The sequence below is a fragment of the Mytilus edulis genome, chromosome 12 (genome assembly GCF_963676685.1).
Source record: "Mytilus edulis chromosome 12, xbMytEdul2.2, whole genome shotgun sequence".
Lineage (NCBI taxonomy): Eukaryota > Metazoa > Mollusca > Bivalvia > Mytilida > Mytilidae > Mytilus > Mytilus edulis.
Window position 1 is genome coordinate 45,257,982 of NC_092355.1, and position 26,941 is coordinate 45,284,922.

A 26,941-nucleotide genomic window follows, 5' to 3' on the forward strand; every position below is an offset into this window, starting at 1 on the left:
TATGTCTAATGGTTTTACTTCATGTACTTTACTTCATGTACTTATGCCAAATTATTCTTGCTTGAGTTCATTATTTTATAGTTATAATCTTATTTAGAATACGGGTAACCTTTTAAAACTGTTTTTGTTGTTGTTGTTGTTGCATTTGACAGGACTTCATGAATGTTCAAACAGATATTGTAGACAACCATTTTTTAGCCATCACTTGGCGTCCGTCGTCGTCCTTCTGGTGTAAACTATTTCAAACATCTTCTCCTCTGAAACTACTAATTCCAACCAAACTTAAGGCTTATTTCTAAAAAACCAAAGCAGTTAGAGCAAATTTGACATTCGGTTAAAGTTTTTATAAGGTAAAGTTCTATCAGCCCTGAAATTTTCAGATGCATCTAATAACCCATTGTTGGATTGCTGCCACTAAATTGGTAATTTTAAGGAAATTTTGCAGTTTTAGGTTATTATCTTGAATAGTATTAATGATAACGAAAAACTGTTTACAGCAAATATGTTCAGCAAAGTAAGATCTACAAATAAGTTAAACTGACCAAAATTGTCAATTGACCCCTTAAAGAGTAATTGCCCTTTAAGGAAAATTTTACACAATTTGTTTATCATGTTTTCTAACTTTAAAAAATCTTCTTTTCTGAAACCACAGAACCAATTCCAACCAAACTTAAGGTGAATGATCCATAGGGCGTCTAGAATAAAGTTTGTGTTTTATTTCCTGTTTCGTCAAAAAATATGGCCGCCATGGCTAAAAATAAAACATAGGGGTAAAATGCAGTTTTTGGCTTACATTTCAAAAAGCAAATCTGACAGGGGATGAAAGTGTTCATAAGGTAAAGTTCTATCAATTCTGAAATTTTCAGATGAATCTAATAACCCATTGTTGGGTTGCTGCCACCAAACTGGTAATTTTAAGGATATTTTGCAGTTTTTGGTTATTATCTAGAATAGTATTAAAAATAAAGATAAGCTGTAAACAGCAAATATGTTCAACAAAGTGAGATCTACAAATAAGTTAATATGACCAAAATTGTCAATTGACCCCTTAAAGAGTTATTGTCCTTTAAGGACAATTTTACACAATTTGTTTATCATATTTTCAAACTTTAAATGCCAAAAAATTAAGGTGAGCGATTCTGGCTATTCAGAGCCTCTTGTTGTTCAAAACAAGGGAATAACTTTGATGTTGACAGTCTCTTAATTGCTTATGTTTTCTAATGACAAATCTTAAAATGACTAATCTGAACCCCTTTTTTTTTACTTTCATGAAATCGCCATTGTCCCAACAAAAAGAAAATCTGTTAACCCATAGATTGATTTCAAGTTTATAACTAAAAAAAACTAAATATTTTCATTGTCTTTAGCAAATACAAGAAAAAATAAAATGTCTACACATGAAATAATTGGTGCAATATTAATTTGTTGAGTATACCGGTACTAGTAGCCAAGCAATTATGATGAATTAATAAATCATTACTCCTCTGATATTGGTCTATGTCGTTTAATCCTTTGTTTATGTTTTATGTGTTTTAGTATAGTATCGTGTTAAAGTATCATTTGATGCTTCACCTTTATTCAAAAGTTAAAGACAGATTTCTCAGAATGCTTTGGTGATTCCATTAAAATAATTAAGTAGGACCAAAAGTGACTTCAGACTACGGCAGTCTTCCAATGTCTCTTAAGTATGTTTGACAGACACACATCACTTTGTTAGATTAGACAGTCAACGTTGACTCTGTCGGACCTGCTTTGTTTACTATGATATCAATAGATTGTTTACACTTGACTGGTAGAATAAATGTCTTCACCTGTTCAAATCTAATACGTCAAAAGCAACTCATTAAGTATGTATTACAACATCTATAATACTAAAATTACGAGGTCCAATTTGTTAGCCGTCATCACGTAAAAACGACGAATCACAGAATTCAACTTTATATATAACTAATATAGTACAAAGGTGTAGATTAAAAATTACACCACTCCAGGCCCTTTTGTTTTCCATGTAATTAATATTGCCAATAATTAAGAAGTTCCGGGTCGAGTCCGCTACCGATACCAATAGTATATTCACCTGTTACCTATTACCTTATCTGTACGTTCCGCATCTGACAGGCGCACCACCAAACGTTGTTTTCAGGATTAATATGCTATATACACGGGTCATAACCACAGGGTTGACACTACTAAATTGTCAAATTGTTACCTATTGTAGTATTTTAATTAGTAAGACTTTCTAAGATAACAATACGAATGCTAAAAATCTGGACTAAAAATAAGGCGTATAGGTACAGTTTTCAATTTGTTAGTGGGCATGACGTAAAACAGCGAAGCAAAGAATTCAACTGTATTTATAACTTATATAGGACAATGCTGTTGATTAAAAAATACTCCATTTCAGGACCTTTTGTTTTCCAAATAATTAATATTATTGTTTCAGTTCGACGGGTTCAAACAGAAAGACTTGAAAGCAGAGAAAAACTGTGTATCTTATAATCGGCATGACTTTATCAGATGACAATACTAATACTAAAATAAGGCTTGCGCATAGTTATATACTATAATTCAGTCACGTACCCGTGATATCACGGGTGTGTTCTAGTGTAATTGAACAATTGAAGTTTAAATCGGTTTAAAACGATTACGGCACATCAAACACACATAAAAACGATAAAATTTGTTGTTCAGATACTTCCAGAAAATATTAAACATAAACAAAAGTAACCTCCTCACACAAAAAGCAATTTCATTAAATGGAATAAACGATTTTTGAAAAGAAACGACTTGCATTAAGAAGATAATCAGAAATTCGATTAATTGGAAACACATTTATTGACACCAACACGGAACCTGCTTTGACATAAGGCAATAAACAACCTACACAATACATTCATAACAAAAACAACAGAAGTTTATGGTAACTCTTTTAAGATGTCTAATATTTTATACTTTTCATACATTGATTAAATTGAATTTCACAATTCTAATAAACTGTCTTCTTCAGTGTACACAATGTATTAACGTGTTTTTCTTATTTTCTTTTAGATGAGTAGTTGCGTTTAAACAACATAATGTATTCTGATAAAGTGAAAATTAACGAGAAACCAAATCGACTTAAATTACGTCATGGTGACGCAATCATTCGATCGGAGTATAACGATGGTGTTCTACGTAATAACAACAGAGCTAATAATAGACTGGACGGTCAAATGAAAATGTTTGACAAAGCACAACGAATGATATTGAAAGACTTGGGGAAAGAAGCACAGATAATACGCTCTAAAATGACTTCGACGTCACCACGACATTCCATTTCCACCAATCATATCGCCTCCTATAGTGTCCATGGAAAATCGTCATATACAATAAAAGCACAGCATAAAAATAACACACCACGAGAGATTACAAACAATTCTACATTCAAATCTCTTTCTGATAGAAGTATGTATTCTCTTGCAAAAGAGGCACAGCGTCGGAATGCAGCAAGAGCCGCACGAGTCAAACCAATTAACGACGATGCCTTAATCGAAAATGTAAACAACGAAAGACTTAGAGTGCCACTTCCAGGGAACAAATACCAAGACAGTACTACGCCAAGAAATGAACACAGAACTGATTCAAAGCTTAATACATTTACACCTCGATATGACAGAAAAACAGAGTCCGTTTTCTCTGAAACTCATCGGTCGAATCAAATGTCTGCAAACACACCTTACAAAAGTGGAGTGAACAGTTCATTAGCAGAAAGTGCAAACACACCTCACAAAGGTGGGGTTAATAGTTCATTAGCAGAAAGCAATAGAATGACATCTGCAGGACATATGAGTTTTATTGAAATACTACAAAAAGCTGAAGAAGCGAAAGCAAAGGGATTGAAAGTTGAAGATCATGTTCCGCGCCCAAGAACACCTGAACTTCTCTCTGATTACGGCAGTGACGATTTAAACTTGCGAGAACCTAAACGTAAACATTCTTTTGGTCATATCGGGATTACCCCAAAATCTACATATATTTCACATCAAATGTAAGCTTTTGTTATTTTGCGAAAATTTCTTTATAACTTTTGGGAAACAAGAACAGTATTATAGAATAAAAACACAGATACACCCAGACACAACACATATTAATGTTGTTACCAAAAGTCCTTTTTTATTATTATCATTGTGACAAAACCCTACGCGCGCTCAGTGTTCACGGGTGTCATTCGGTTTAACGAGAGAAATGATCGTGAAAGAATATCTAAAGCTGGTCAAGTATTGCGAGACGATCGTGAAAGCTCTGGTAACGGATCATGAAAGACATTTAATGTAAATTAAATTTCAAAATCTGTGAAAAAATCGCTTAATTTTCAAAACGCAGAACAAATCAAAACAAAAAAATATGTCTGTCAAAATGTTTTAACTTCCTCAACATTACTGTGCAATAAGATGAAGTAAATATGCAGTACTTTATGAAATGACACAAAAGGCGCAATTCATGTCTATGGAATTAATTAAGAAAAACACGTTATTTGTACCTATAATGGTCATATTTCAATATATAATGATATGTTTGAAATCAAATCTTTGGTGTATCTAATAGGACAGTAAAATAAAAGTATGTTTTTCCCTTAAAACCGCTAATTTGTTTAAGAAAACCTTGAATGTTGTTGAATTTTCATCAAACTTGATCGTGAAAGATCAGGCAACGCATTATTTTGATCGTGAAAGATAATGCGTGTCTTACCAGACTTGATACTTGTAATCAGAAATAAATATTTCAATTACCACTTGATATACCTGCAATTGGTTGAAGCCTGTTAGTATCTATTTTGATAAGAATGAACATATCAAAGCTATCCTTTTTTTTTATTCAACACTTTACCCCGAAAGTTACAAAAACAAAATCACAATCAAAAACATGTGTAAATCAGTGTGAAAAATTTAGCTCTGAGAATTGGTCTATATGGTACAATTCAGGCAGACCGCCACTATTTAGCCAATAATATGGGAATGCAATGTTTACACCAAAATGTTAACCATTAATCAAAATCTTATAGCATCTTTCATGAACAATTTGAGTTTGAACGATAACCAATATTTTGTGCAACACTTAACTTACTCTTACATGTAGGTTTTATGTATCTTGATATACAACGTAGCAGATGTGAATTGATTTCCAATGAGATAACCACAATGTATATACTACAGACTAAAAAATACCAGATTACAAATGCTGAAATGTCTCTTCTGCTTTACTTATGATAGTATATTTGTCTAACGTCTGTAATATTAAGGGTTTAACTAGAAGTGTCAAATACGCTAAAAATTGTCGGTTCATAAAAAGAGGTCAAGGTCAGATGAACCGTGCCATACAGATCTCTACAAACATCCCGTACACCAAATATAGGTGTTCCGATCCCTACAGTACCTTAGAAACGGACAAATGTTAAAGTAATGTTCGGCCAATCAATTCGGAACATAAGGTCGAAAGTATATGAACCCTGACCGACAGCCAGAAATAGACATCTTACTATCATTCAATATATCAAACTCAATTGACGACATATATGAAACATGCTGACAGACATGTACACCATACACCAAATAATGTGGCGCTATAGTATAGAGGTATATAAGCCAAAGGACAAACAACATAAAACGAACATTGCCAAATGATGCATGATAATGAGGTCAATGTTATTTGAAGAAGTTATTTTGCAGAAGTCGAAAATGTACACCATACAATCATAACAACAGACAGTTATCCTATAGCTTAACGAATCCGCGATAAGAACTTGACTACAAAATTAAATCCTCATCTATGATATGATGCAATTTGAAAGTCGAGGTCAGGTGAATTCTGCCTGACGGACAAGAAGATTATTGGATCCAATCTACAAAATGTAGTTATCCATTCCTATAACTCGTAATAAGTGAGTACTCCACATGACAATGAAAACCTCAATCCTGCAATTAGCCAACTGTTATACAAATAACATGTACACAAATGCACAAATAATATTTTTATGTATTATTTGTACTTGCACAAATAAAATTTCCTGTTAGCCATTTATATTTTGAGCAAGCGATGATATGGATTGCCTTAAAATGCGTAACAGTTCACTTTTGGCTCCTCTTCGAGTTCTATGTTGAAACAAAAGTTTCAAGTGCCGTGTGTAAAATGCAGGATAATAACAATATACATACATTTGTGGATAATATAAAATTTACTTTTTTGGCGACTGCACCATGTCCTACTGTGCTATCGAAAGTTGCGTGGCGCCAAATCATCATTAAAGATACGTTTTTTTTATAGCTATATCATTTAAAAATATAAAAGTGAGTCAATTCTGCAGGTCTTTAATAGAATTCCCTTTTTCGGAGAAAAGTAGTTTATTTAATTCGAATATGTGAAAAAATCATGTTTGTTTACATTTTTTATGTCATTGAAATGTCGAGAAGCAATCTGGCTTTTGTTGTTTTGTAAAAACTATGTACTTTTAAAAATTGGGTTTTCCCACATGCTAATCATAACGTTGAACCATTTTGACAGACAGTTTTATTTTGTTGTAAATTTGTCTCTGTTACTAATTAAATTAGATTATTTTTTTCGTATGTTTTTCTCGATTAAATGCCGTTCACGATCCGGTACCAGAACTTTCACGATCGTCTCGCAATACTTGACCACCGTTAGATATTCTTTCACGATCATTTCTCTCGTTTAACCGAATGACACCCGTGGTATTTGTATCATCGAATATACAACGTTTCTCAAATATACATATTAATCAATTGTTTGGTAGATTTTAATAAAAAAAAAAAGAAGGATCAAATGTATAAATTGCTGACTAAAGAATCCTTTATTTGATTGGCTGACAATAATCGAGTGGCATTCCAAAATTAAATTGTATTTTTTCAATAAGACAACAAGTTATAATGCAGTGGATGATATCTAAGCAATAATAGGTAAAAATAATTATGACAGCTAGACAACAACCATTGAACTAAATGCTTCTGTCTTTGGACAAGCACATAACGAATATGGCGGGGTAAAACATGTTTGTGGGTTCCCAACCGCCCCCTAACCATGGACGGTGGTGTTACAACACAACATAAGAACAAACTGTAAACATCAGTTTAAAAAGGCTCAAATAGATTATAATAGACCGTTTGTTTCCGTTTAAATGGTTTTACATTTTGTGGCTCTTTATAGCCAAGGCTCCGTGTTGAAGACTGTACTTTGACCTATCATTGTTTACTTTTATAAATTATGACTTTGTTAGAAAGTTGTCTCATTAACACTTATACCACATCACGGCCGACACTCGGCTAACCGAGAGATTGGTCGGTTAATCTATATTGAGTATGCGGCTATATCGGCGGGTTGGCTAAAGTGTGTTAATCAGGTGTTATCGAGAAAATCATTGAAAGTTCAGCATGTTTCATTGTATAACTTTCTAAATATATTTTCATCATAAAAAGTATTCATGTCTAACAAAACAATTTAATGTACTGAATTCAGTGGTGTAATTATAATTTTTCTAGCTTCGATGTACGATCTATAAAATGAAAAGGCGGGTTACTCATCAATAAATTTATACACATTTTACCCACATAAAATGTACACAAAATGACACATTGGTTAAATTTACTTGCATTCAATATTTTGAACATCGACAAAAGAAAGGCATTATGTTTGTTAACCATATTGATATCATTGTGTGAAAAATCTACACGAAAATCTGTATTTTGGTGACATAAATCAATCTTTATTTAAAACCTGGTCTGTTAATGGGTCAGATGTATAAAACCCGGTCTGTTAATTGGTCTGTTAAGAGTTATGAATGGCAATAAAAGTATAATTTTATTGCTGTATGGGGTGTTATCGGATCAAATGAGTAGGCTCAAGACGAGCGGCTAAAATATACGAAAACAACACATGATCAATGAAACATAACATATACGGAAACAACACATGAAATTGAAAATTGATAGAAATGGTTTCAAAAAGTGTAATATTAAAGTAATATTAATTTCATCTAAGAATGATCGCATATATCATGTTGATTCTGTTTAATTGTCATGAATGACACAAATTTGTCCTCTACATTGATAACCAGTATATAAATCAGAGATAAACGTCGTAATGTAACTAAACATCAGTAACAAGTATTATTTTTCTCTCTTTTTTAGCAATGTATCACTCACTACTGTCCTTATATATTATTCTATATTCTGCGTTTCCATCCAGATTCTCGTGTATACCATGAGGGTCCGGATTGGGGGTATTGTTTATTTCTGTATTCTTTAAATTGTTATGTCGTTTTTTCTACATTTTATGATCTTACTCATTATTCTTCCTTTATTTTTCATATTTGGTCATCCTAATATATTTTACTTATGCCCGCGTCACACTGTCCCGATTTTTACGCCGATGGCAACACGATAATGGAAATTTTCAAAATCGGGACTGATCGTATCCAGATCGGGCTATTCGTAGTGCGATCTTTAACCATCGTAGAACCATCGGCCACTTTTTCTAGCCTTCGGGGACAACTTCGGGAAGGGTTCTAAATTTTTTAACATGTTAAAAAATCCCCGAAGGTGCGTCCGATGTTGAGGGTTCGTATTGAGTTCGTATCACCATCCTCACCATCGTTATGTCACCGGGAATGCATCTTTGCACATCGTATTGCATTCGTGTTTCCATCGTTTCCATCGGGCAGTTTTGACATTACGATGTCTACACGAATGAATCACGAAGATACCCGAAGGTCTTACAATGGCAACACGACTTCGTGAAGACCTCGTAATCCCGTCGTGTTGCCATCGAATAAAAGTACGAAGGCGACAAGATGGAACTACGACGGCAATAAATCCAGCTAAATGTAAGTTAATTTTCGCGCTAAAATACATTGAAAGTGCCATGTGCGATATGCACTGGTCAGTCTAATACGACAGTTAAGAAAGACGTTCACAAAACATGGAGCTCATATCATATGATTCTATGAGAACAAGAAAGGCGACAGCGTTATTTCTATTAATTCAAATGGAACAAGAAGAGCAGCTATTACAGGCTCAGGTTTTACTTTTACAAGTAAAATATTATTTTTTGTCAATTTTTCATATCAAGTAACATAATGAAAATCATAAACGCGCCTCGTACACCAACACTGCAGGTACACGTATATAGGGAAACCAAATTTTTCTTCATTATTCTGATTTTTTATGTATCGTCTGAGTTGTTGTCACACGAAACACGAATGTTTACTCCATAACCCTTTTGTTTTCTATATGTCATATTTTGCCGCATTTGTTGCTTTCCCCACATCCTTCCTTTTGTCTATATTATTATGATATTCTCCTGTAAAGAGCTCTTTTAGAATAAAAGGGATCAACGAACCCATTACCTTACCTTTAAGATAGATTAGTAAACATGGGCATAATTATGGGTGATTATTTAGACTAGTGCACACATTTTACAGTTCAAACAAGGCAATGCCGAGCGTGGCATCCCCTCGTATGTAACATATTGGAGACAAATATGGACACTATATTTGTATATGAAACATGCAGAAAATGGTAAATTGAATATGCATATTTGATACATAAACTATTTTTTTAGAAATCAACCAAAACATTCAGTAATTTTACTGGAAATACCTTTAATATTGTCTTTAGAACCAGCAGGTATAAAAAATGAGCAACCAATTTCCTGTGTATTATGCTATTTCAAGGAGAAAAAACAAGTCCATCTGCATGACCTTGACCTTTGGCCTTGAACGTAAAAAATGTCAGATCATTACAAGGAGGAACAATATACCAAATGTGGTTAAAATCTTTTGAAGCATATTGGTTTTAGAGTGTCCACAAGGGTTATATTGCCTTGTATTACAACTGCCACTGTGACCTTGACCTTTGAACTTTAAAGTCAACAGCGCTTAAGATATTCTTAACGAGTAACACCATACCAAGTTTTGAGCATTTTGGTTCTAGAGTGTCCATAACAATTTTATCTACACGCAACTTACATGTAGTAGGCGAGGGGATAATAAACTAAGTTTTATAAGAATTAGACAAAAAGATCGATTTCCCGCCATGCATGGCAGACTTGTACAGAAACGATATGTTGTCGAAATTCTGTTCGTATCTTTTAGACATCGTATGGCCATCGCGCCATCATCGTAATCCATCGTGTAGCCTTTGTAATCCATCGTGAAGCCTTCGTGATCCATCGTGTCCGCTTCGGCTGAGATATGAAGCTTAAATACCCGTCTTCGGTTAACCTTCGTATGTCCATCTTTTTCTATCGTATATAATTTCGTCGCCATCGTATAGACTTCGTTATTCCTCGTACTTGCTTCGGTTACTTTTTGGTATTTTAACGAGATCGGGACCAACTTCGTACGAACTTACAATTTTCGCATTCGGGTGTCCATCGTATATAAAAATCGGGACAGTGTGACGCGGGCATTAAGAATACACACATGAAACACCGATGGCTGTTGAAACAGTAATGCCCGCGTCACACTGTCCCGATTTTTACGCCGATGGCAACACGATTATGGAAATTTTCAAAATCGGGACTGATCGTATCCAGATCGGGCTATTCGTAGTGCCATCTTTAACAATCGTAGAACCATCGGCCACTTTTTCTAGCCTTCGGGGACAACTTCGGGAAGGGTTCTAAATTTTTTAACATGTTAAAAAATCCCCGAAGGTGCGTCCGATGTTGAGGGTTCGTATTGAGTTCGTATCACCATCCTCACCATCGTAATGTCACCGGGAATGCATCTTTGAACATCGTATTGCATTCGTGTTTCCATCGTTTTCATCGGGCAGTTTTGACATTACGATGTCTACACGAATGAATCACGAAGCTACCCGAAGGTCTTACGATGGCAACACGACTTCGTGAAGACCTCGTAATCCCGTCGTGTTGCCATCGAATAAAAGTACGAAGGCGACAAGATGGAACTACGACGGCAATAAATCCAGCTAAATATAAGTTAATTTTCGCGCTAAAATACATTTAAAGTGCCATGCGCGATATGCACTGGTCAGTCTAATACGACAGTTAAGAAAGACGTTCACAAAACATGGAGCTCATATCATATGATTCTATGAGAACAAGAAAGGCGACAGCGTTATTTCTATTAATTCAAATGGAACAAGAAGAGCAGCTATTACAGGCTTTACTTTTACAAGTAAAATATTATTTTTTGTCAATTTTTCATATCAAGTAACATAATGAAAATCATAAACGCGCCTCGTACACCAACACTGCAGGTACACGTATATAGGGAAACCTTTTTCTTCATTATTCTGATTTTTTATGTATCGTCTGAGTTGTTGTCACACGAATGTTTACTCCATAACCATTTTGTTTTCTATATGTCATATTTTGCCGCATTTGTTGCTTTCCCCACATCCTTCCTTTTGTCTATATTATTATGATATTCTCCTGGAAAGAGCTCTTTTTGAATAAAAGGGATAAACGAACCCATTACCTTACCTTTAAGATAGATCAGTAAACATGGGCATAATTATGGGTGATTATTTAGACTAGTGCCCACATTTTACAGTTCAAACAAGGCAATGCCGAGCGTGGCATCCCCTCGTATGTAAGATATTGGGGATAAATATGGACACTATATTTGTATATGACACATGCAGAAAATGGTAAATTGAATATGCATATTTGATACATAAACTATTTTTTTTAGAAATCAACCAAAACATTCAGTAACTGGAAATACCTTTAATATTGTCTTTAGAACCAGTAGGTAAAAAAATGAGCAACCAATTTCCTGTGTATTATGCTATTTCAAGGAGAAAAAAACAAGTCCATCTGCATGACCTTGACCTTTGGCCTTGAACGTAAAAAATGTCAGATCATTACAAGGAGAAACAATATACCAAATGTGGTTAAAATCTTTTGAAGCATATTGGTTTTAGAGTGTCCGCAATTGTGATATTGCCTTGTATTACAACTGCCACTGTGACCTTGACCTTTAAACTTTAAAGTCAATAGCAAGTTTTGAGCATTTTGGTTCTAGAGTGTCCATAACAATTTTATCTACACGCAACTTACATGTGGTAGGGGAGGGGATAATAAACTAAGTTTTATAAGAATTAGACAAAAAGATCGATTTCCCGCCATGCAGAGACTCAGAGTCAAGTTTTACCCTTTAATCCCACGGTCTTCCGTCTTATGATTGAACCAGAAATTAAATGTACAATATAATATATATTCAATATTGATCAAACAATTTAAAACGCGTGATGCATTCGGCATATAATTTAAATGCATCATAAGCTGTACACGACGTCTTTTAGACATTGTATGGCCATCGCGCCATCATCGTAATCCATCGTGTAGGCTTCGGCTGAGATATGAAGCTTAAATACCCGTCTTCGGTTAACCTTCGTATGTCCATCTTTTGCTATCGTATATAATTTCGGCACCATCGTATAGACTTCGTTATTCATCGTACTTGCTTCGGTTACTTTTTGGTATTTTAACGAGATCGGGACCAACTTCGTACGAACTTACAATTTTCGCATTCGGGTGTCCATCGTATATAAAAATCGGGACAGTGTGACGCGGGCATAACGGATTGCGATGTACTTATATTGGTGACAAATTCTAGAAGTTTACATGCGGACAACTATGGTGGCAGGTTAATGCCGTTTTGCGTTTTAGCGCTTTAGCGTTTTCGCCTAACATATTCTGCTTTTTCGCCTTACATATTCTATATGGCGAAAACGCGAAACCCATTTCTCGTTTTCGACTTCGCGTTTTCGCGTTTTCGACTTCGAGATTTCGCCTTTTCGCGATTTCGCGTTTTCGCCCCATAGAAAATGAAAAACGAAATCGCGAAAACGCTAAATGGACTTCACCAGCCACCAAAGACAACTGTAGTTCTCCTCTGCACTTATGTAGAAAGGAACTATAAACGGAATAAAATGAATTGAAACTTAAAATAATCAAATGTAGCTGCATTCACTCCTTTCCGTTTACTTCTTTAGAGTGATTTGTAAACAACATATGATTAAGTAATAGAACAAAAGAACCAATTCGATGATGCTGACGAATTAGGGTTTAACGTCCAGTGACAAATATCGTGTTCATATGTGAACGAAAACACGTTATATGTACCCTGTGTTGTATTAGAAAGACATTTTCAGTCGGAATTAAGAACGTGCTACTTCGAACAGACACAAAAATGAAGGCTGATTGAAAACGCCAATAAAAAATTCATGCATATTCCAGAGGCCAATCTATATCACGCTATATTGAAGTGACACACCCTTCAATAAAATGCAAAGAAAGTCAAAATAAAAATACTCTTTCTAGGATACTGTGGCACCGTATCGTCATTTTTGTTTACTCAGGAACATCTCATTCTTAAATTTTTCAAGGGGAAAATATAAAGGTAGCAAAATTATTGTCGTGGCTAAATAACTCTTAACTGACACAATTTCAATTGTCCAACCCATCAACAGACTTTATTCTCATAATTTTCACTAAAACGTGGTATTATTCCCGTTATTTTACAATTATGAAATATTTACTAATGTCAATTTATTTTTTAGAACCACAGTACTATTTTTTGTCCTTTAAATGATATCTAAATTTGTTTGTTTCGCCTTTTATTAAAAAAATTGCTATTAGTATAAGCATAAATACTACATACTTGCGCGACGCCTTTTAGTTTTACTGAAAACTGCACAGACTAAGAAATGTTTTTACAAGTGCAAAATGTTCTATGATAGATATAATTTTGTCAGACACTTTTCTTTTTTTGATTTGGTTTTTATAACATGCCAAAAAACTGTATATTTAATAGAGTTTAACATTAAATTAAGCGTTTTACTCTGTACAGACGTATAACCAACCCGATTAACAGACCAATCGCCCATATAGCCGCATACTCAATATAGATTAACCGACCAATCTCTCGGTTAGCCGAGTGTCGGCCGTGCACATCTTCTTATGTCTATTAAGTCATCAGATCAATTCAAACAGAAAAAGAATCAAACAAGAACACGGACCGGACTTGGCAGGGTATTTATGCATCACTCATCACTAAAAACCAACAGCAAAAAAACAATAATCAGAGATATGCCTATATCTATATGAGAGTACTCGCAGTATATAATGTTGACTGCTATAGTTGAAAGCCCATAACAACTTCGAAAAGAATCAAGTTGTATGTTACGAATTCAAGCAACAACGCTTTGATGGTTCCGTATGTGGCCTGTTGCAAGGAAAAATGTCTGACCCTATCCAATAAACTATAGAACCCTTTTTTCCAGTGGCAGACCAAATTTCCCCAGCTTTCAAACAGAACTACCTCTAACATAGATCCAACCTACTATATTTATTGTTTATTTGTTTTCGTCTTGAACATGCATGAAATATTTGCCACTGGACGTTAAACAACAATCAATCAATCGTTAATTCGTGATTTTTACAATTCTTGAATTCTTGTTGTATTCACATAATTCTATTAAACCATGTTGAAATACAACTAATTTATGTTGAAGACCAGTTGAACCTACTTGAAAGAGACCTGGGAAAGTGGTGTACACATGTAACAGTACAACATAAACACAAACAATAGAAATCATTCGAAAAGGTCTAAATCCTTATGTTTGGTAAATTGCATTTCAATTCTATATTTAAAGTGCAATGTTCGTATCTCTGTCACATCTGTACTGCTTTGGGTTACTGAACAGTTTCGATATATATGCTGTCCTCATCCATTTAGATTATATTCATACACATGTCTTAAAGAAAAGGCATTTGTTTTAAAATTAAGAAAATATACATTCACGAAATAATATATATACCGTGATATAAAATACTTGCAGACATAAATATAACACAATAATTAATTACAACATTAAAACGAATTAATAACACAAATGGACTTAATAAGGAAAAGGACATAATGTATATCTGATTATCTTTTTTTTAGAATTAACATAAACGGAAGTAGTAGTTACCAAAATTCAACAGTATTCGATAGAGAATGTTTCTGTTTTAGATATGAAAAGTGAGTTATCCTTGGGTTATCTTTTTTGGAAAAATGCGGATGTGTGACAAAGTCCAAGTAAAAATCCGCATTGGAAATCATGTTATTTAAAAGTATGCATGTACTTTGATTGCTTTTTCTATTGCTCTCAAATCGTCTGTAAGGCAAAAGAAATAAATGAATTGTATATATATATAATATTAACATATGCAGACTCGTGAAAGAAAATGATAAGATGATACAGTAGTTATATGCATTTGCTTGTTACGAAATCCCTTCATAGTCATAAAACAATCGTAGTTCTTACATGTACCTATACATGTATATGCTTACATTGCACTAACTGTTCAGGGCAAAACATAATGGTAACTCCTGTGTCTTTTGGTTTATTATATTTGATGTGAACTATACATAGCGCTCAGTAAGTTTACGACAATCGTTCATTTGTTAGTTTTTATTACATATAATAATTACATGACAGTTTAACGACATATGTGACTGAATACATTACCTACACAAGAGAGTCAAACATACGATTTTCTTCATTGCAATTAGTTGTGTGACGTCACAGCAATGATCTTGGCATATTTAGTGTAATTATTATTTTTAAATGTAACCGCAAATCTTTAATAAACATTTCATACAAAAATTCTGCGCACATTCAACGCTTTTTACAACACAATAAAATAAAAACATAAGCATTCCGTGAATCATCATTAAGACATTTGATTACAACCATGGCATTACGAATTAAATCAAGCCCCCTCTCTTATTTTGAATTTCGATTCATTTTTTTACATATTGTCTTGAACAGCAAGAACAGTCATAGAAATTTTATTTTTACGGGAATAAAATTGTTTTCTGGAACGCCAATCACAATTGCTTATTATATCTATTAACTTATATTCTTTCTATCCATGTTGTCAGTTCATCAATTTTAGCTCACCTTGTCCAAAGCGCCAGTTTGGCTATTGCTATTAATGTGCGTCCGTTTTCTGTCGTTTGTTAACTTTCGCAAAAAAATTCTCCTCTGAAACTAATATACAACAGGGCCAAACAGAATAAAACTTATCCTCAATAACCCCTTTAAAATTTTTTTTTAAAAATCGTCCGATGATCAAGCCTTCCCAAGCTTTTAACTGTCACTCAACTCCTTTAATAAGTTATTGTCGTTAAAAGAGGTGGTTTATTTTTTATGTAATTATCTTGAAAAATATAATATGAATAGAGAAACTTTATACAGCAAATATGATATAAAAATAAGCTAACATGGCTATAGGTTGCCAATCGCGATCGGCTCTTTATGGAAATTGTTGCATTGAAATGACGAGTTTTACCATTTTTTTTGTGTTTTTCCTATTTCCATGGAAACTATTAATGAGAGACTATGTAAAAATAGCATATCAATCAGCAAGACAAGTCAATAAAGAAGATAATCTGTAAACAACAAAAAATTATCAGCCAAAACAATAGGATTTTATCTAAGAATTATATTATAGTCTATATAATGCTGGAGAGTGCTCATTATTTAAGAAACGCATAGACTCAGATTGATTTACCCATAATCCTCCTTTTGACGTCAACATTTTGCTATATATAAAGCAGACGCTCTATTTAGACACAGAAAATATCTGCAGCAAACCCGGCCACCCTCCCCTTAATTTGTTAGAATGCTATTCCTGCGGAAGATACTGCTGTTTGGTTTTGTTTGTTTATTTCAGATTTGTATTGTCCACATACATTAAATCGTCACACCATGTTGAAAGCTGTTCAAAAGTTCTAATATCGAGACTGTCATTCAACGAAAAATAGATGAGCATAGATGAATACTGGCCTCCAAGGAGTGGACATACACAGAAATTGAAAGGATATCTTGGAAGTGATTAATTTGAGATTTTCTTACATTTAAACATGTAGAAATAGTTGCAGTTTTGAATTAATCATTGATAGCGATAACTCCTGATTTCCAGGGTTAGTTGTTTGATTTATGGCAGATTTCGCTGCGCTTAAAGAACATAATTATTTGCAGTTTACAGACTTATTTAAATCGTATGATAGCATTAGCCTCTGATTTCCAGGGTTAATAGCTTATCTTGAACTTTCCCTTTTAATATATGGTCTGCCACTTCGAACATATTCGGCGATCACCATACAACATTTTCAAAGAAACATATGCATTTCTATCACTGAATTTTAGTTCATATCGCAAATTGCATTTCATATAATAGTACATATATCATATTTGTAAATAAATGCTGTGGCCATTTCCTGCCAACTCTAATTTGTTATTTTTTAATGAGCATCTAAAATAATGCAGAGTTCTAATGTTTCAAAAATATTCAGGACGAGAACAAATAAACAAAAACTTTAAATAGGTAGATTCGTCAAACTATTTTGTTTTAGAATGAAGGTTGGAATTTGCTTTGCAACTATATGGATGTACCCAACAAATAGTTTACGTCTTTAACCCACTCGTTATTTTCAGTTGTTTTGGGAAAAGGTGTGATTGCAACCCCATTCCTCCACACACACAAACATACAAACACACACAAATGGCAATCAAACATAGTTCACAGTTTAGATGACATTTAAGTAGAACATGCATCATTGTCGTCTAGAATGCTATATAATATGTATTCTGAATACTCTACTGTTAAAAATGGTTTTAGAGTTTTCACACAATTTTCCAATTGTTTATGAATAAATACCCTATTACTGTCGTATTTTATCAATTTTCTTTAAATATTTGCGGTGTATATATTTTGCATTGAATGGTTTTCATTATTCGCCCGTTGTCCAACGCATTACACACTATCATGTCGTGTGTGACAAACACGAATAAATCAACACCATAATTATAAATTCAGTGAATGTAATTAATTTATTTCATTTTTAACATGCACGGTCATTAAGAAATATTATCACAATGGCGGCCTATATGTTGTGTTTTGGGATCTTTTCATTTTTTCTCGTTTCAATCCAAGGACAAAAGGTAAAGTCATTTTAAAACAAAGAAAAACGCCTTAAATAATACTCTGCTTGATAATGTTTTTAAAAAAGACATCCGTAAAAGCATGTGTGCCATTTTTTCTACGCTAATACAATTTTTCAAGTTCTAAGAAATTTAACTCTATTCATATTTAGAACCTGTCTGTTGTCTGATTTCTTTTCCTTCGCTTGCATTGGTGTCCAAACTTTATTTTTGAATGGATTAGAAATCGACCTGAAGCGAATATTGTAAACAAAAGTAATTTTTCCATTATCTAAATCTAAATCTAGATAATGATGTGTTATGTATGCACGAACACGCACATCAGAATTGCACAGTGTCCGTTTAAAATGTTTATACATATAATATTAACATTATATACGCAGTAATAGTAACAGTTTAAATGATCAACATACTTCTGTAAATTGGCTAAATATTTTAAGACATTATTATGCACTAACTATGAGAAAAACTTAAAAAGAGCAAACTTGAAAGCATAGTACTACTTAGTGGTTTAATAAAATAAGTGATATCTTGTTTAAGCTGGAATAAAGATCATAATCTATATTGAAACTGATTTTAACAATGGTCTTTTTTCAAGTTTTTAAACATTATCATTCTTAATCAAGCATGAAATAATATTAATCTAATCATGTAGTTTATGAATAAGAGTGACAAGACAACAACAAAGTTCAAACTAGACAACACAAAAAGAAGAAGTGTTTCAAAGTACACAATTCATTTTGAGTTAATTAAAGCAGATATTAAACAAAGAACCATTATATAGCTGTCGACAGAGAGTGTATTTCGTGCACAATATTTCTATACATGTATGTCTTACTCAACGTCCTTCGGGAATAAGAATCATGCAGTTTGATGTGATGATATACATACAATGTTAGGGAAACCCGTTTGATCTGTTTTGAATAAAAACACTTATACAAATCTTTTGAGTTCTTATATTTGATCCGGATTTGTTTTTTCTCTATCGATTTATGAATTTCGAACAGCGGTATACCACTGTTGCCTTTATTTATTATGCATTATCGGTACGGATGTGTGCAGTATCTTTATACTAATTCGATCTTGTAGTCAACCTTTTTCGTAAACAGCTATGAGGACACAATATTGTTTATTTGTTTCGAGATTTTGAAGTATAAGCTATAAGACATTTAGGAGAACTGATATTAAGGTCTCATTTGATGGGTAAATAACAGGATACATATGTTTATATTTATCTTAAACAAAAGAGCAATTACGTTAAAAACATACGTAACTGATTGACCGCAAACATTAAAAACAAGCCATACTGTCCCTTAAAAAGTGCAAAAGTCACTGTAGTTTATTATTCATAATTAAGACAGTCTAAGTGTGCAGTTAAATTTTGAGGTTGACATAACTAACTTTGAATTTTTTTTTTAAACCTAAAAAGGAAAAATTAATTTGAGAGTCAATTCAGGGTAAAATCTTTTCCCCCCCAAGAAATCGCCATCTCAAGGTAACAGTTTGTAGTTGCATAAACTTAGTGTTGAAATGCAGCATTTACAGCAATGTGAAAGTGATATTATGTCAGTATTCTATTCATTGATGCAAGAAAATCTCATTTGTCCCAGAATTTTCCGCTTTGTATCTATGTTTTATTCAATTGTATCAAAATACGCACGTAAACCACTCTGAAATAATATTTATCTTTTTTTGTCTACCTTTCAGACAACCAAAACCATCAGCGTTAACAATGGAAAAAGGGCATTTGTGTTCAGTGCAAAGAACCAGTTTAGTTTTCCAGGACCCAAAGAAACCGGAAGTACAGTTGGTGGTCAGACAAGTTCATCGACCAGTACAAATCAACAACAAAGCCAATGGAAACAGCAACTTCCAGTAAATTATGAACCTGGAAAAACACAACAACAGCAGCAACAGCAGCAACAACAACAACAACAGATGCAGAATAGTCCTTCGCAGGAGCTTATTCAACAAAACCAACAAAAATTTCCCAACTCAATGAATCCGATGGTAGGTAACAAGGTCAGGTCTTCAATATAGTAGAATCATATTCAAAACAGTGTAGCTTTCGCCATTGATTGACGACCTTAAATTATCCCATTGACTGGGGCAGATTAGGTGAACGTGTGTCTGTAACGACAACTGCTCACTACTTACCTATTACAGACAAACGTTCACATAATCTGCCCCAGTCAATGGGATAATTTAAGGTTGTCAATCAATGGCTACAGCTACACTGTTTTGAATATGATTCTATTTATTATTGATTAAAGGGTGATATATAAAATCTCTAAATATTTACATAGGAGTATAAAGCCAAACAAGCTTTCAACCGATCAGTTACATTTGCCAACACTCGATATCTATACTACTAAAGGAAGAGACCGAGTTCAAGAACCGCAACTTCTCTGAAACCATGTATCGGAAGTTTGAGCGTTTATGAAGGTAATCCTAAATATGCAATTTGTTCTTCCTCTTTTGACACAAAATACTTATAAAATGGTTTTCACATGTGCAGGTATCTTTATGCTCCTTAGTGTTTTTGTGCTCCCACACATTTTTATGCCCGCCTAAGGTAGTATGAGGAAATAAGGTTATTCGATCTGAGCACCCGTTCTTGTGTACCGTAATAGGTAACCGATCAAACACCCATTCTTGTGTACCGTATTAAATAAATAAAAAATAAATAAATAATCTTTATTTCAAGAGGATGATCCCATTAGTTAAAACTAATCTTCCTGAGAGTCCTCAAAATAATAATAACATATTTTTAAGTACATAGAGTATTATAAAGTTATATTATACACAATATACAATTGTATTTAAATAATAATGAAAAAGCATATTAATTTGCACAATTGATGAAAAATTTGTAACATTTTGTTTTAAAAGATATTAGGTATTAGTTATTGATCGAGCATCCGTCCTTGTGTATCGTATTATGTAATTAATCGAGCACCTGTTCTTGTGTACCGTATTATGCAATTGATTGAGCACCCGTTCTTGTGTACCGTATTATGTAATTGATTGAGCACCCGTTCTTGTGAACCGTATTGTGTAATTGATCGATCACCCGTTCTTGTGTACCGTATTGTATAATTGATCGAGTACCCGTTCTTGTAGACCTTATTGTATAATTGATCGAGCACACGTTCTTGTGTACCGTATGTGGATATTGATTGAGCACCCGTTCTTGTAGACCTTATTGTGTAATTGATCGAGCACACGTTCTTGTATACTGTATTGTGTAATTGATTGATCACCCGTTCTTGTGTACCGTATTGTGTAATTGATCGAGTACCCGTTCTTGTAGACCTTATTGTGTAATTGATCGAGCACCCGTTCTTGTGTACCGTATGTGGATATTGATTGAGCACCCGTTCTTATGTGCTGTATTATTTTATTGATCGAACACCCGTTCTTGTGTATCGTTTTGGGTTATTGATCTAGATTGGAATATGATAGGGCTTCAGACACGAATTTTTCTTTTGCAGAAATATGATTTCAAGTTGAAGATTACATGATTATAGGGTTTACTTTGTAACATGCGTTTGTTATTTCTACGTTTTCCTTATGCTTAAAACGTGTAACGTGTCTGATAATTTCTATATTCTTTATCAATCGTTCGTTAAAAATATACTCGGTACTTTTATTATTTCAAAGTAACAAGGTTTCATTCATTTTCTTCATTAAACTGTGTGTCTTCGTTAAGTTATTCGATAAAAAAATAACCCGATGTAAGTTGTATTTAAAGATTCATTTAATAAAAATGATTTTTTTTTTAAGAATTCACAAGGATTTCAAAGAAATCGCAATTTTGGAATGGCAATGAATAACCAGCAGATGAGCCAAAATACATTCCAACAGCGACAACAACAGCAGCAGCAACAACAATTACAACAACAACAGCCACAACAACAACAACAGCAGCAGCAACAACAGCCGCAAAAACAGCAACAACATCAGCAGCAACAGCAACAAAATTTTGGTCAACAGCAACCAGGTCAACCTCAAATTAATAATATGAACCAGGGTCAGCAATTTTTTCGACGACAGCCACAACAGCAACAGCAACAGCAACAACAATTTAATCAGAATCAGATGAATAACATTCCAAACGGACATCAGCCTTTTGGAAATCCCCAAAATAACAAATTTAACCAATTTGGTAATCAGCCTAGTGGAAATGGTGTTTCTGTTCTATCGCAGAGCAGAAATGCTAATGGTCCTCCTTATCAAGGAATGCAAGCCATGCCACAGAATCAGAATGGCTTTCAAAACAATCAACCACAAGGTCACATGACTCAATATAATCCACAACAACAACCAGGAAATACAATGTTCAATCAAATGCCAACACATGGACAAATGACTGGACCGCAACATGGTCAAATGCCAATGCAAAACATGGGACAGGGTATGCAAATGCCCGGACCACAAGTGTCTGGTCCAATGGTTAATGTTATGCCTGGACAAACTGGACCATCAGCGTCAACAGCAATGGGCCAGCAGCCAAATGTACAGGGACAAAAACCTTATATAGGCCCTGGACAACCCTTTCAATCAAACCCTAATCTGGCAGTAATCGATCATCCAGTCAAGCCAACAACAACACCAAAACCACCATCGTCGACTGTGGATGGGGAAGGACTAGTTTGTATGACCACTGCTGACTGTGAAGTTGGTTGTTGTTTTAATACCACAGGACAGTTGTTAGATACTACAACATATGGTGCTGGTGGTCCACAGGAAGGACGAGGTATGTTATGCTGAGAAGCAGAAATATTTACATGCATGCATTTTTGTATTTTATGTAATAATTGTGTTTCTGAACTAATGCAGGCCAGTTTTGGCAGAAGGAATTCGACTATTGTGTTTATGATTCATTTCATTTTATCACATGTACATTGAACACATATTTAGCGACTTCCAATTTCTGATCAATTATGTTTTTTATGTAAACAGTTGTTGCCAGTTTTCAAACCAAGCTCACACAAATATCAAGATTTAAGCTGTTTCAAGTCGAAAAGACCTTCGTAGCTACGATTCAAAGTAGGGACAAATCTAAGGTTCATGTATTATCAAGTTGCAATTGACAAAGTAGGTGAAATTGTCTTTCTAATCATCAGAGAAACAAATTCTACCACCAATTTTCGTGGAATACGATATTACTCCAATCTCGACAGTTACATCTTAAAAAAATTTAAACAAGTGGCAAAAAAACTTGCATTTAAAATTTGAAAACTGACTCGCGTAGATAAATATCGTATCACATTCGATGCAGGGGGGGGGGGGGAATCTAGATATAAATATAACATTCCTCAAACAAGCTTTCTGTGTCATTTGGTCTCTTGGGGAGAGTTGTGTCATTGTCGCATCTTCTTTTTCGAATATTTACAGAATTGATATATTAAAATTAATTGAAAAATGCACGCTTTATTTAGTAAACATGGTTTGATTTACGAATATTTGATTGTTTTATTTGTTTACTGTTTCTTTCTAGCCTCCGGAAAATGTTTTATTAAATCTCCCGGACTTGGTGATGTTTGCGATGATTTATGTCCATGCACAATGGGTAAGTTAAAATCATTAAAGTTAACAACAAACAAAAAATATTGAGTGATTGGAAATTCCTCATGTCGAAACGTCATTGTTACCTTTCTAAAAGGAAAGCGTAGAAATATTCAAGTTAAGATTTTACTTTTTACAAGGTAAAAAACTGATTATCGCTTATCATTTTCAGGTCGAAACATCGATGACATCTTCTCTTCATATCTTTTGTATCCCCCCCCCCTTTCCGCCCCTCCCCCCCCCAAAAAAAATGCAAAAAAAGTCGAAAAGTGTTTATCAGTTTTGATTAGCGATGTTGTCTGTAACCAACGTGTCCTTTCCACTAATATTGGTCGTAGTTATCACTGTGTTGGAACCCGGCTGTCCCCGTAGTGCAGGTTTTGTATTTAGTAAAGATAAAATTACTTATGCGATTTTTTTTTCTTTAATAATTATATGTAATAAAAAAAAGGGCCATAGCAAAAAAGTAACATGTGTATTCAAATGATTTCTCAATTTCTCATTCAGATTAATTAAAAAATAAACATGAGCGGAAGGGAATTTTTTAGTAGAGGGGCGAAAAATACAAAAGGGACAGTAAAACTCATAGATCGAAAATAAAACTGACAACGCCAGCCCATGGCTAAAAAAGAAAAAAGACAAATAATAGTACACAAGACAAAACATGGAAACTGAAGACCAAGCAACACGAACCCCACCAAAACCTGGGGGTGATCTCAGGTTCTCCGGTTTAATAGTGATTGATCTTTATATTGACACTGTGGAATTACTTTGTAGTTCTGAAATTGTTAAAAAAAACCAATTCAAATATTATCCTTGCATGTTAACATATAGAATCATGATTTTAAAGTTAGGTGATCGATGCATCCACTTTGGGGCCACCTTATCATCCTTTGCGTTTAAACCAAATCTCCATTATTATGTTTATTCAAACGATTGCCCTCCCAGTTTGGCTTCCAAAAATGTGAAATCGAATTGGATACTTCTGATCTCTGATTATAACGCCCTAGCCGTGCGTTATATGATAAACGTTGTAATTTTGTTTACTTTTAAAACAGAATTTCTTTCAAGATACGAAATATATTAAGATTAAGATGACTTTTTCAATAGAAAAAGCGACCGATTAACCCAAGAAATTTCAGGTCTAATTTCTGGTAATTACATTCTTTCTCACTCAAGCCGTGCTACTATGAATCTCAGTATGATTGTGTTATAAAGACACTATTAATTATAAAGTTGATTTATGTATGCCTTCAACCCATATGGGTAAAAATGTGCATTTATTCAATAAACTTATTATTAATAAATGTATTTTTTTATTTACTAGGTCACACGTGTTACAGACGGTATACTCCTAATTATCCTCAACCTGGAAAGGCACCACCACCTCCTATTGATCCAGAGACTGCACCTAAACCACAGAGAGCATGTCTACGAGCAGGTGTTGTCGATGCTGAACGATCAGCGTTTTGGCAGTGTTACTTTGATGTTGCCTGTTCTGGGCCCTTACCATAATTGACAAGACAATATCTGTGTTGCACATTTCCTTATTTGAATCTTTAATGCATTGTTGCCAATCATATTTTTTTTAAATTGCAGACATTACATAGAAGTAACGATGTTTAAGAAGACATTATTCGTTTCGTGTATTCATTACATTGTACATGTCTGTAATCTTTGCGGTACGATTTTTTTCGTTTGACTGCCGTCTTTCATTTATTTTATGTATGAAATGAACTATTGTTATCAGACTGATGATACGTACGTGTGATAATATGCTAAAATCTTTTCAAATCGACTAAGCTTATTTCTTATTGTAGGGATCATTAAAAAAAACACGTGCATGACTCACTGTATTGTTTATGATGTTGCTTTTAAAGATAAATACTGTATAGAACATCGACCGATATTAGAGTGTAGAATAGTATGATATCGCAGCAGTTTCAATTGTTAAGATTTTCATTCAGTGATTATTCTTTGATACGGTATACTTTACTGTATTTTGAGTTCTATTATACCGTAATTTCGGAATAAAGTGCTTTGATTTCATGTGTGTATGTAAGTTGTGTTGTTCAATTGATCGAGATTAGAAGGGAGAAGTTTGAGATCTCATATACTACTTTAACCTGCCTCACCTGCACGTCTCTGTCCAAAGCATTATACCCGTCATTTGGTAGTTTCATGTCATATCTTTATGGGTTTTTTTTATTTTTGAAATTTGAAGTTGATGTCAGATCTTTGAAATATCTTTGTTAATTTCTGTTTTAATCAGTAACAACTCTGTGTACTCTGGACGATTTAGAGCTTGACATATTGCACATGTATTATATATACAAGTGTCTATTATTGTTGACGGTTTTGCAAGCCGTAAAACCAGGATGAACTTTCTGTTAGTCCTGAAGCAATTCTGTAATATGACAATCAGTCGTTCTCATAAACCGTTATATATATGGACATTTATAATTGAGTCCTGTTCATGAATAAAGAGGACAAAGAAACATTAAAAAAAAGGTTGGATCGAGGCATTGTAACCCTTGACTCTTATAGTTTTTTATATTTGCTAGTAACTGTTTTACGAAAAAAAATGAATTTGGTTAAATACTGAGGACCGAGAAACGGATACAAAAAACGAAGCTAGGATATCAAGAATAAATGCCGTAGTCTGTGGCTACACATATTTCAAAAGTTAATCATATTAGCGGTCATGGGGATAATCTTAAAAGTAGATTTCTCAGTCTGTATGGAGTAAAACGATTGTAACCCTGTGCACTATGAATCTTCGCTTCATTACCCATTTACTTTTAGGGGAGGCAGTTTTATGGGTCGTCTTTGGAGGAAGGCATTGATCACAGAAATCAAAATAAATATCAGTCATGTGAGTGCGTTAAATGGTTTGATTTTTACATGTTGGCGTAAGACCAATATTTATGTTTTCAAAATGCTACACACTAGACTGAAGCAAGCAATCAATATGCCAGTTCTACTTTTTAAAACCAGGTACACATATTTTCTATAATTGTCCTATTATTCGTTGGATACCAATATTCGTGGGTTTCGTGGTAACAGGTGAATCATATCCAGAAATCAATGCCACTTTGCTTATTTGAATATTATACTAAAGAAATCGGATACGGGTCACGGAAAGTACATTAAAATGATAGGGAATTTTGAAAAAATGTGTATTTTTTAATTTTATTTAAGTGATAGACAGGTTGCCGGGGCAGAAAATGAATATACACAACAATATACACCATTTAAACGAAACATAATGGCTGTTGTTGCAAAAATGCAGGTTCCTGAGCAATTTTAAAAATCGAAGCGAGAGGCTTTTATCATTGCAGTGTAAAATA

General features: G+C 33.9%; 2 protein-coding genes across 4 annotated transcripts in view; both read left to right on the forward strand.

The window, feature by feature from the left end:
* Positions 1–6,343, forward strand: part of LOC139498578 (uncharacterized) — a 29,687-nt gene extending 23,344 nt beyond the window's left edge. For 2 of the 3 annotated variants that reach the window (XM_071287025.1, XM_071287026.1), the window contains exon 2: positions 3,049–6,342. In XM_071287025.1, coding sequence (XP_071143126.1) covers positions 3,075–4,031 — 957 coding nt within the window. In that variant the 5' untranslated portion in view covers positions 3,049–3,074 and the 3' untranslated portion in view covers positions 4,032–6,342. Of the gene's footprint in view, positions 1–3,048 lie in introns of all 3 variants that reach the window. The other variant, XM_071287027.1, reaches the window with a different exon arrangement.
* An 11,532-nt stretch (positions 6,344–17,875) lies between these two features.
* On the forward strand, positions 17,876–25,498 carry LOC139498580 (transcription factor SPT20 homolog). The gene is made up of 5 exons (XM_071287028.1): positions 17,876–18,020; positions 19,728–20,030; positions 21,807–22,779; positions 23,524–23,595; positions 24,919–25,498. Exons 1-5 carry the CDS (start codon positions 17,955–17,957, stop codon positions 25,104–25,106), a joined length of 1,602 nt encoding a protein of 533 aa, XP_071143129.1. The 5' UTR covers positions 17,876–17,954; the 3' UTR covers positions 25,107–25,498.
* Positions 25,499–26,941: the final 1,443 nt, after the last annotated feature.

Bases quoted from the DNA above. Each gene is read 5' to 3' on its own strand.
- LOC139498580 (XM_071287028.1), top strand. From the start codon at position 17,955: ATGGCGGCCTATATGTTGTGTTTTGGGATCTTTTCATTTTTTCTCGTT. The intron at 18,021-19,727 runs GTAAAGTCATTT...TCTACCTTTCAG, and splicing joins TTTCAATCCAAGGACAAAAG to ACAACCAAAACCATCAGCGT. The intron at 22,780-23,523 runs GTATGTTATGCT...GTTTCTTTCTAG, and splicing joins TGGTCCACAGGAAGGACGAG to CCTCCGGAAAATGTTTTATT.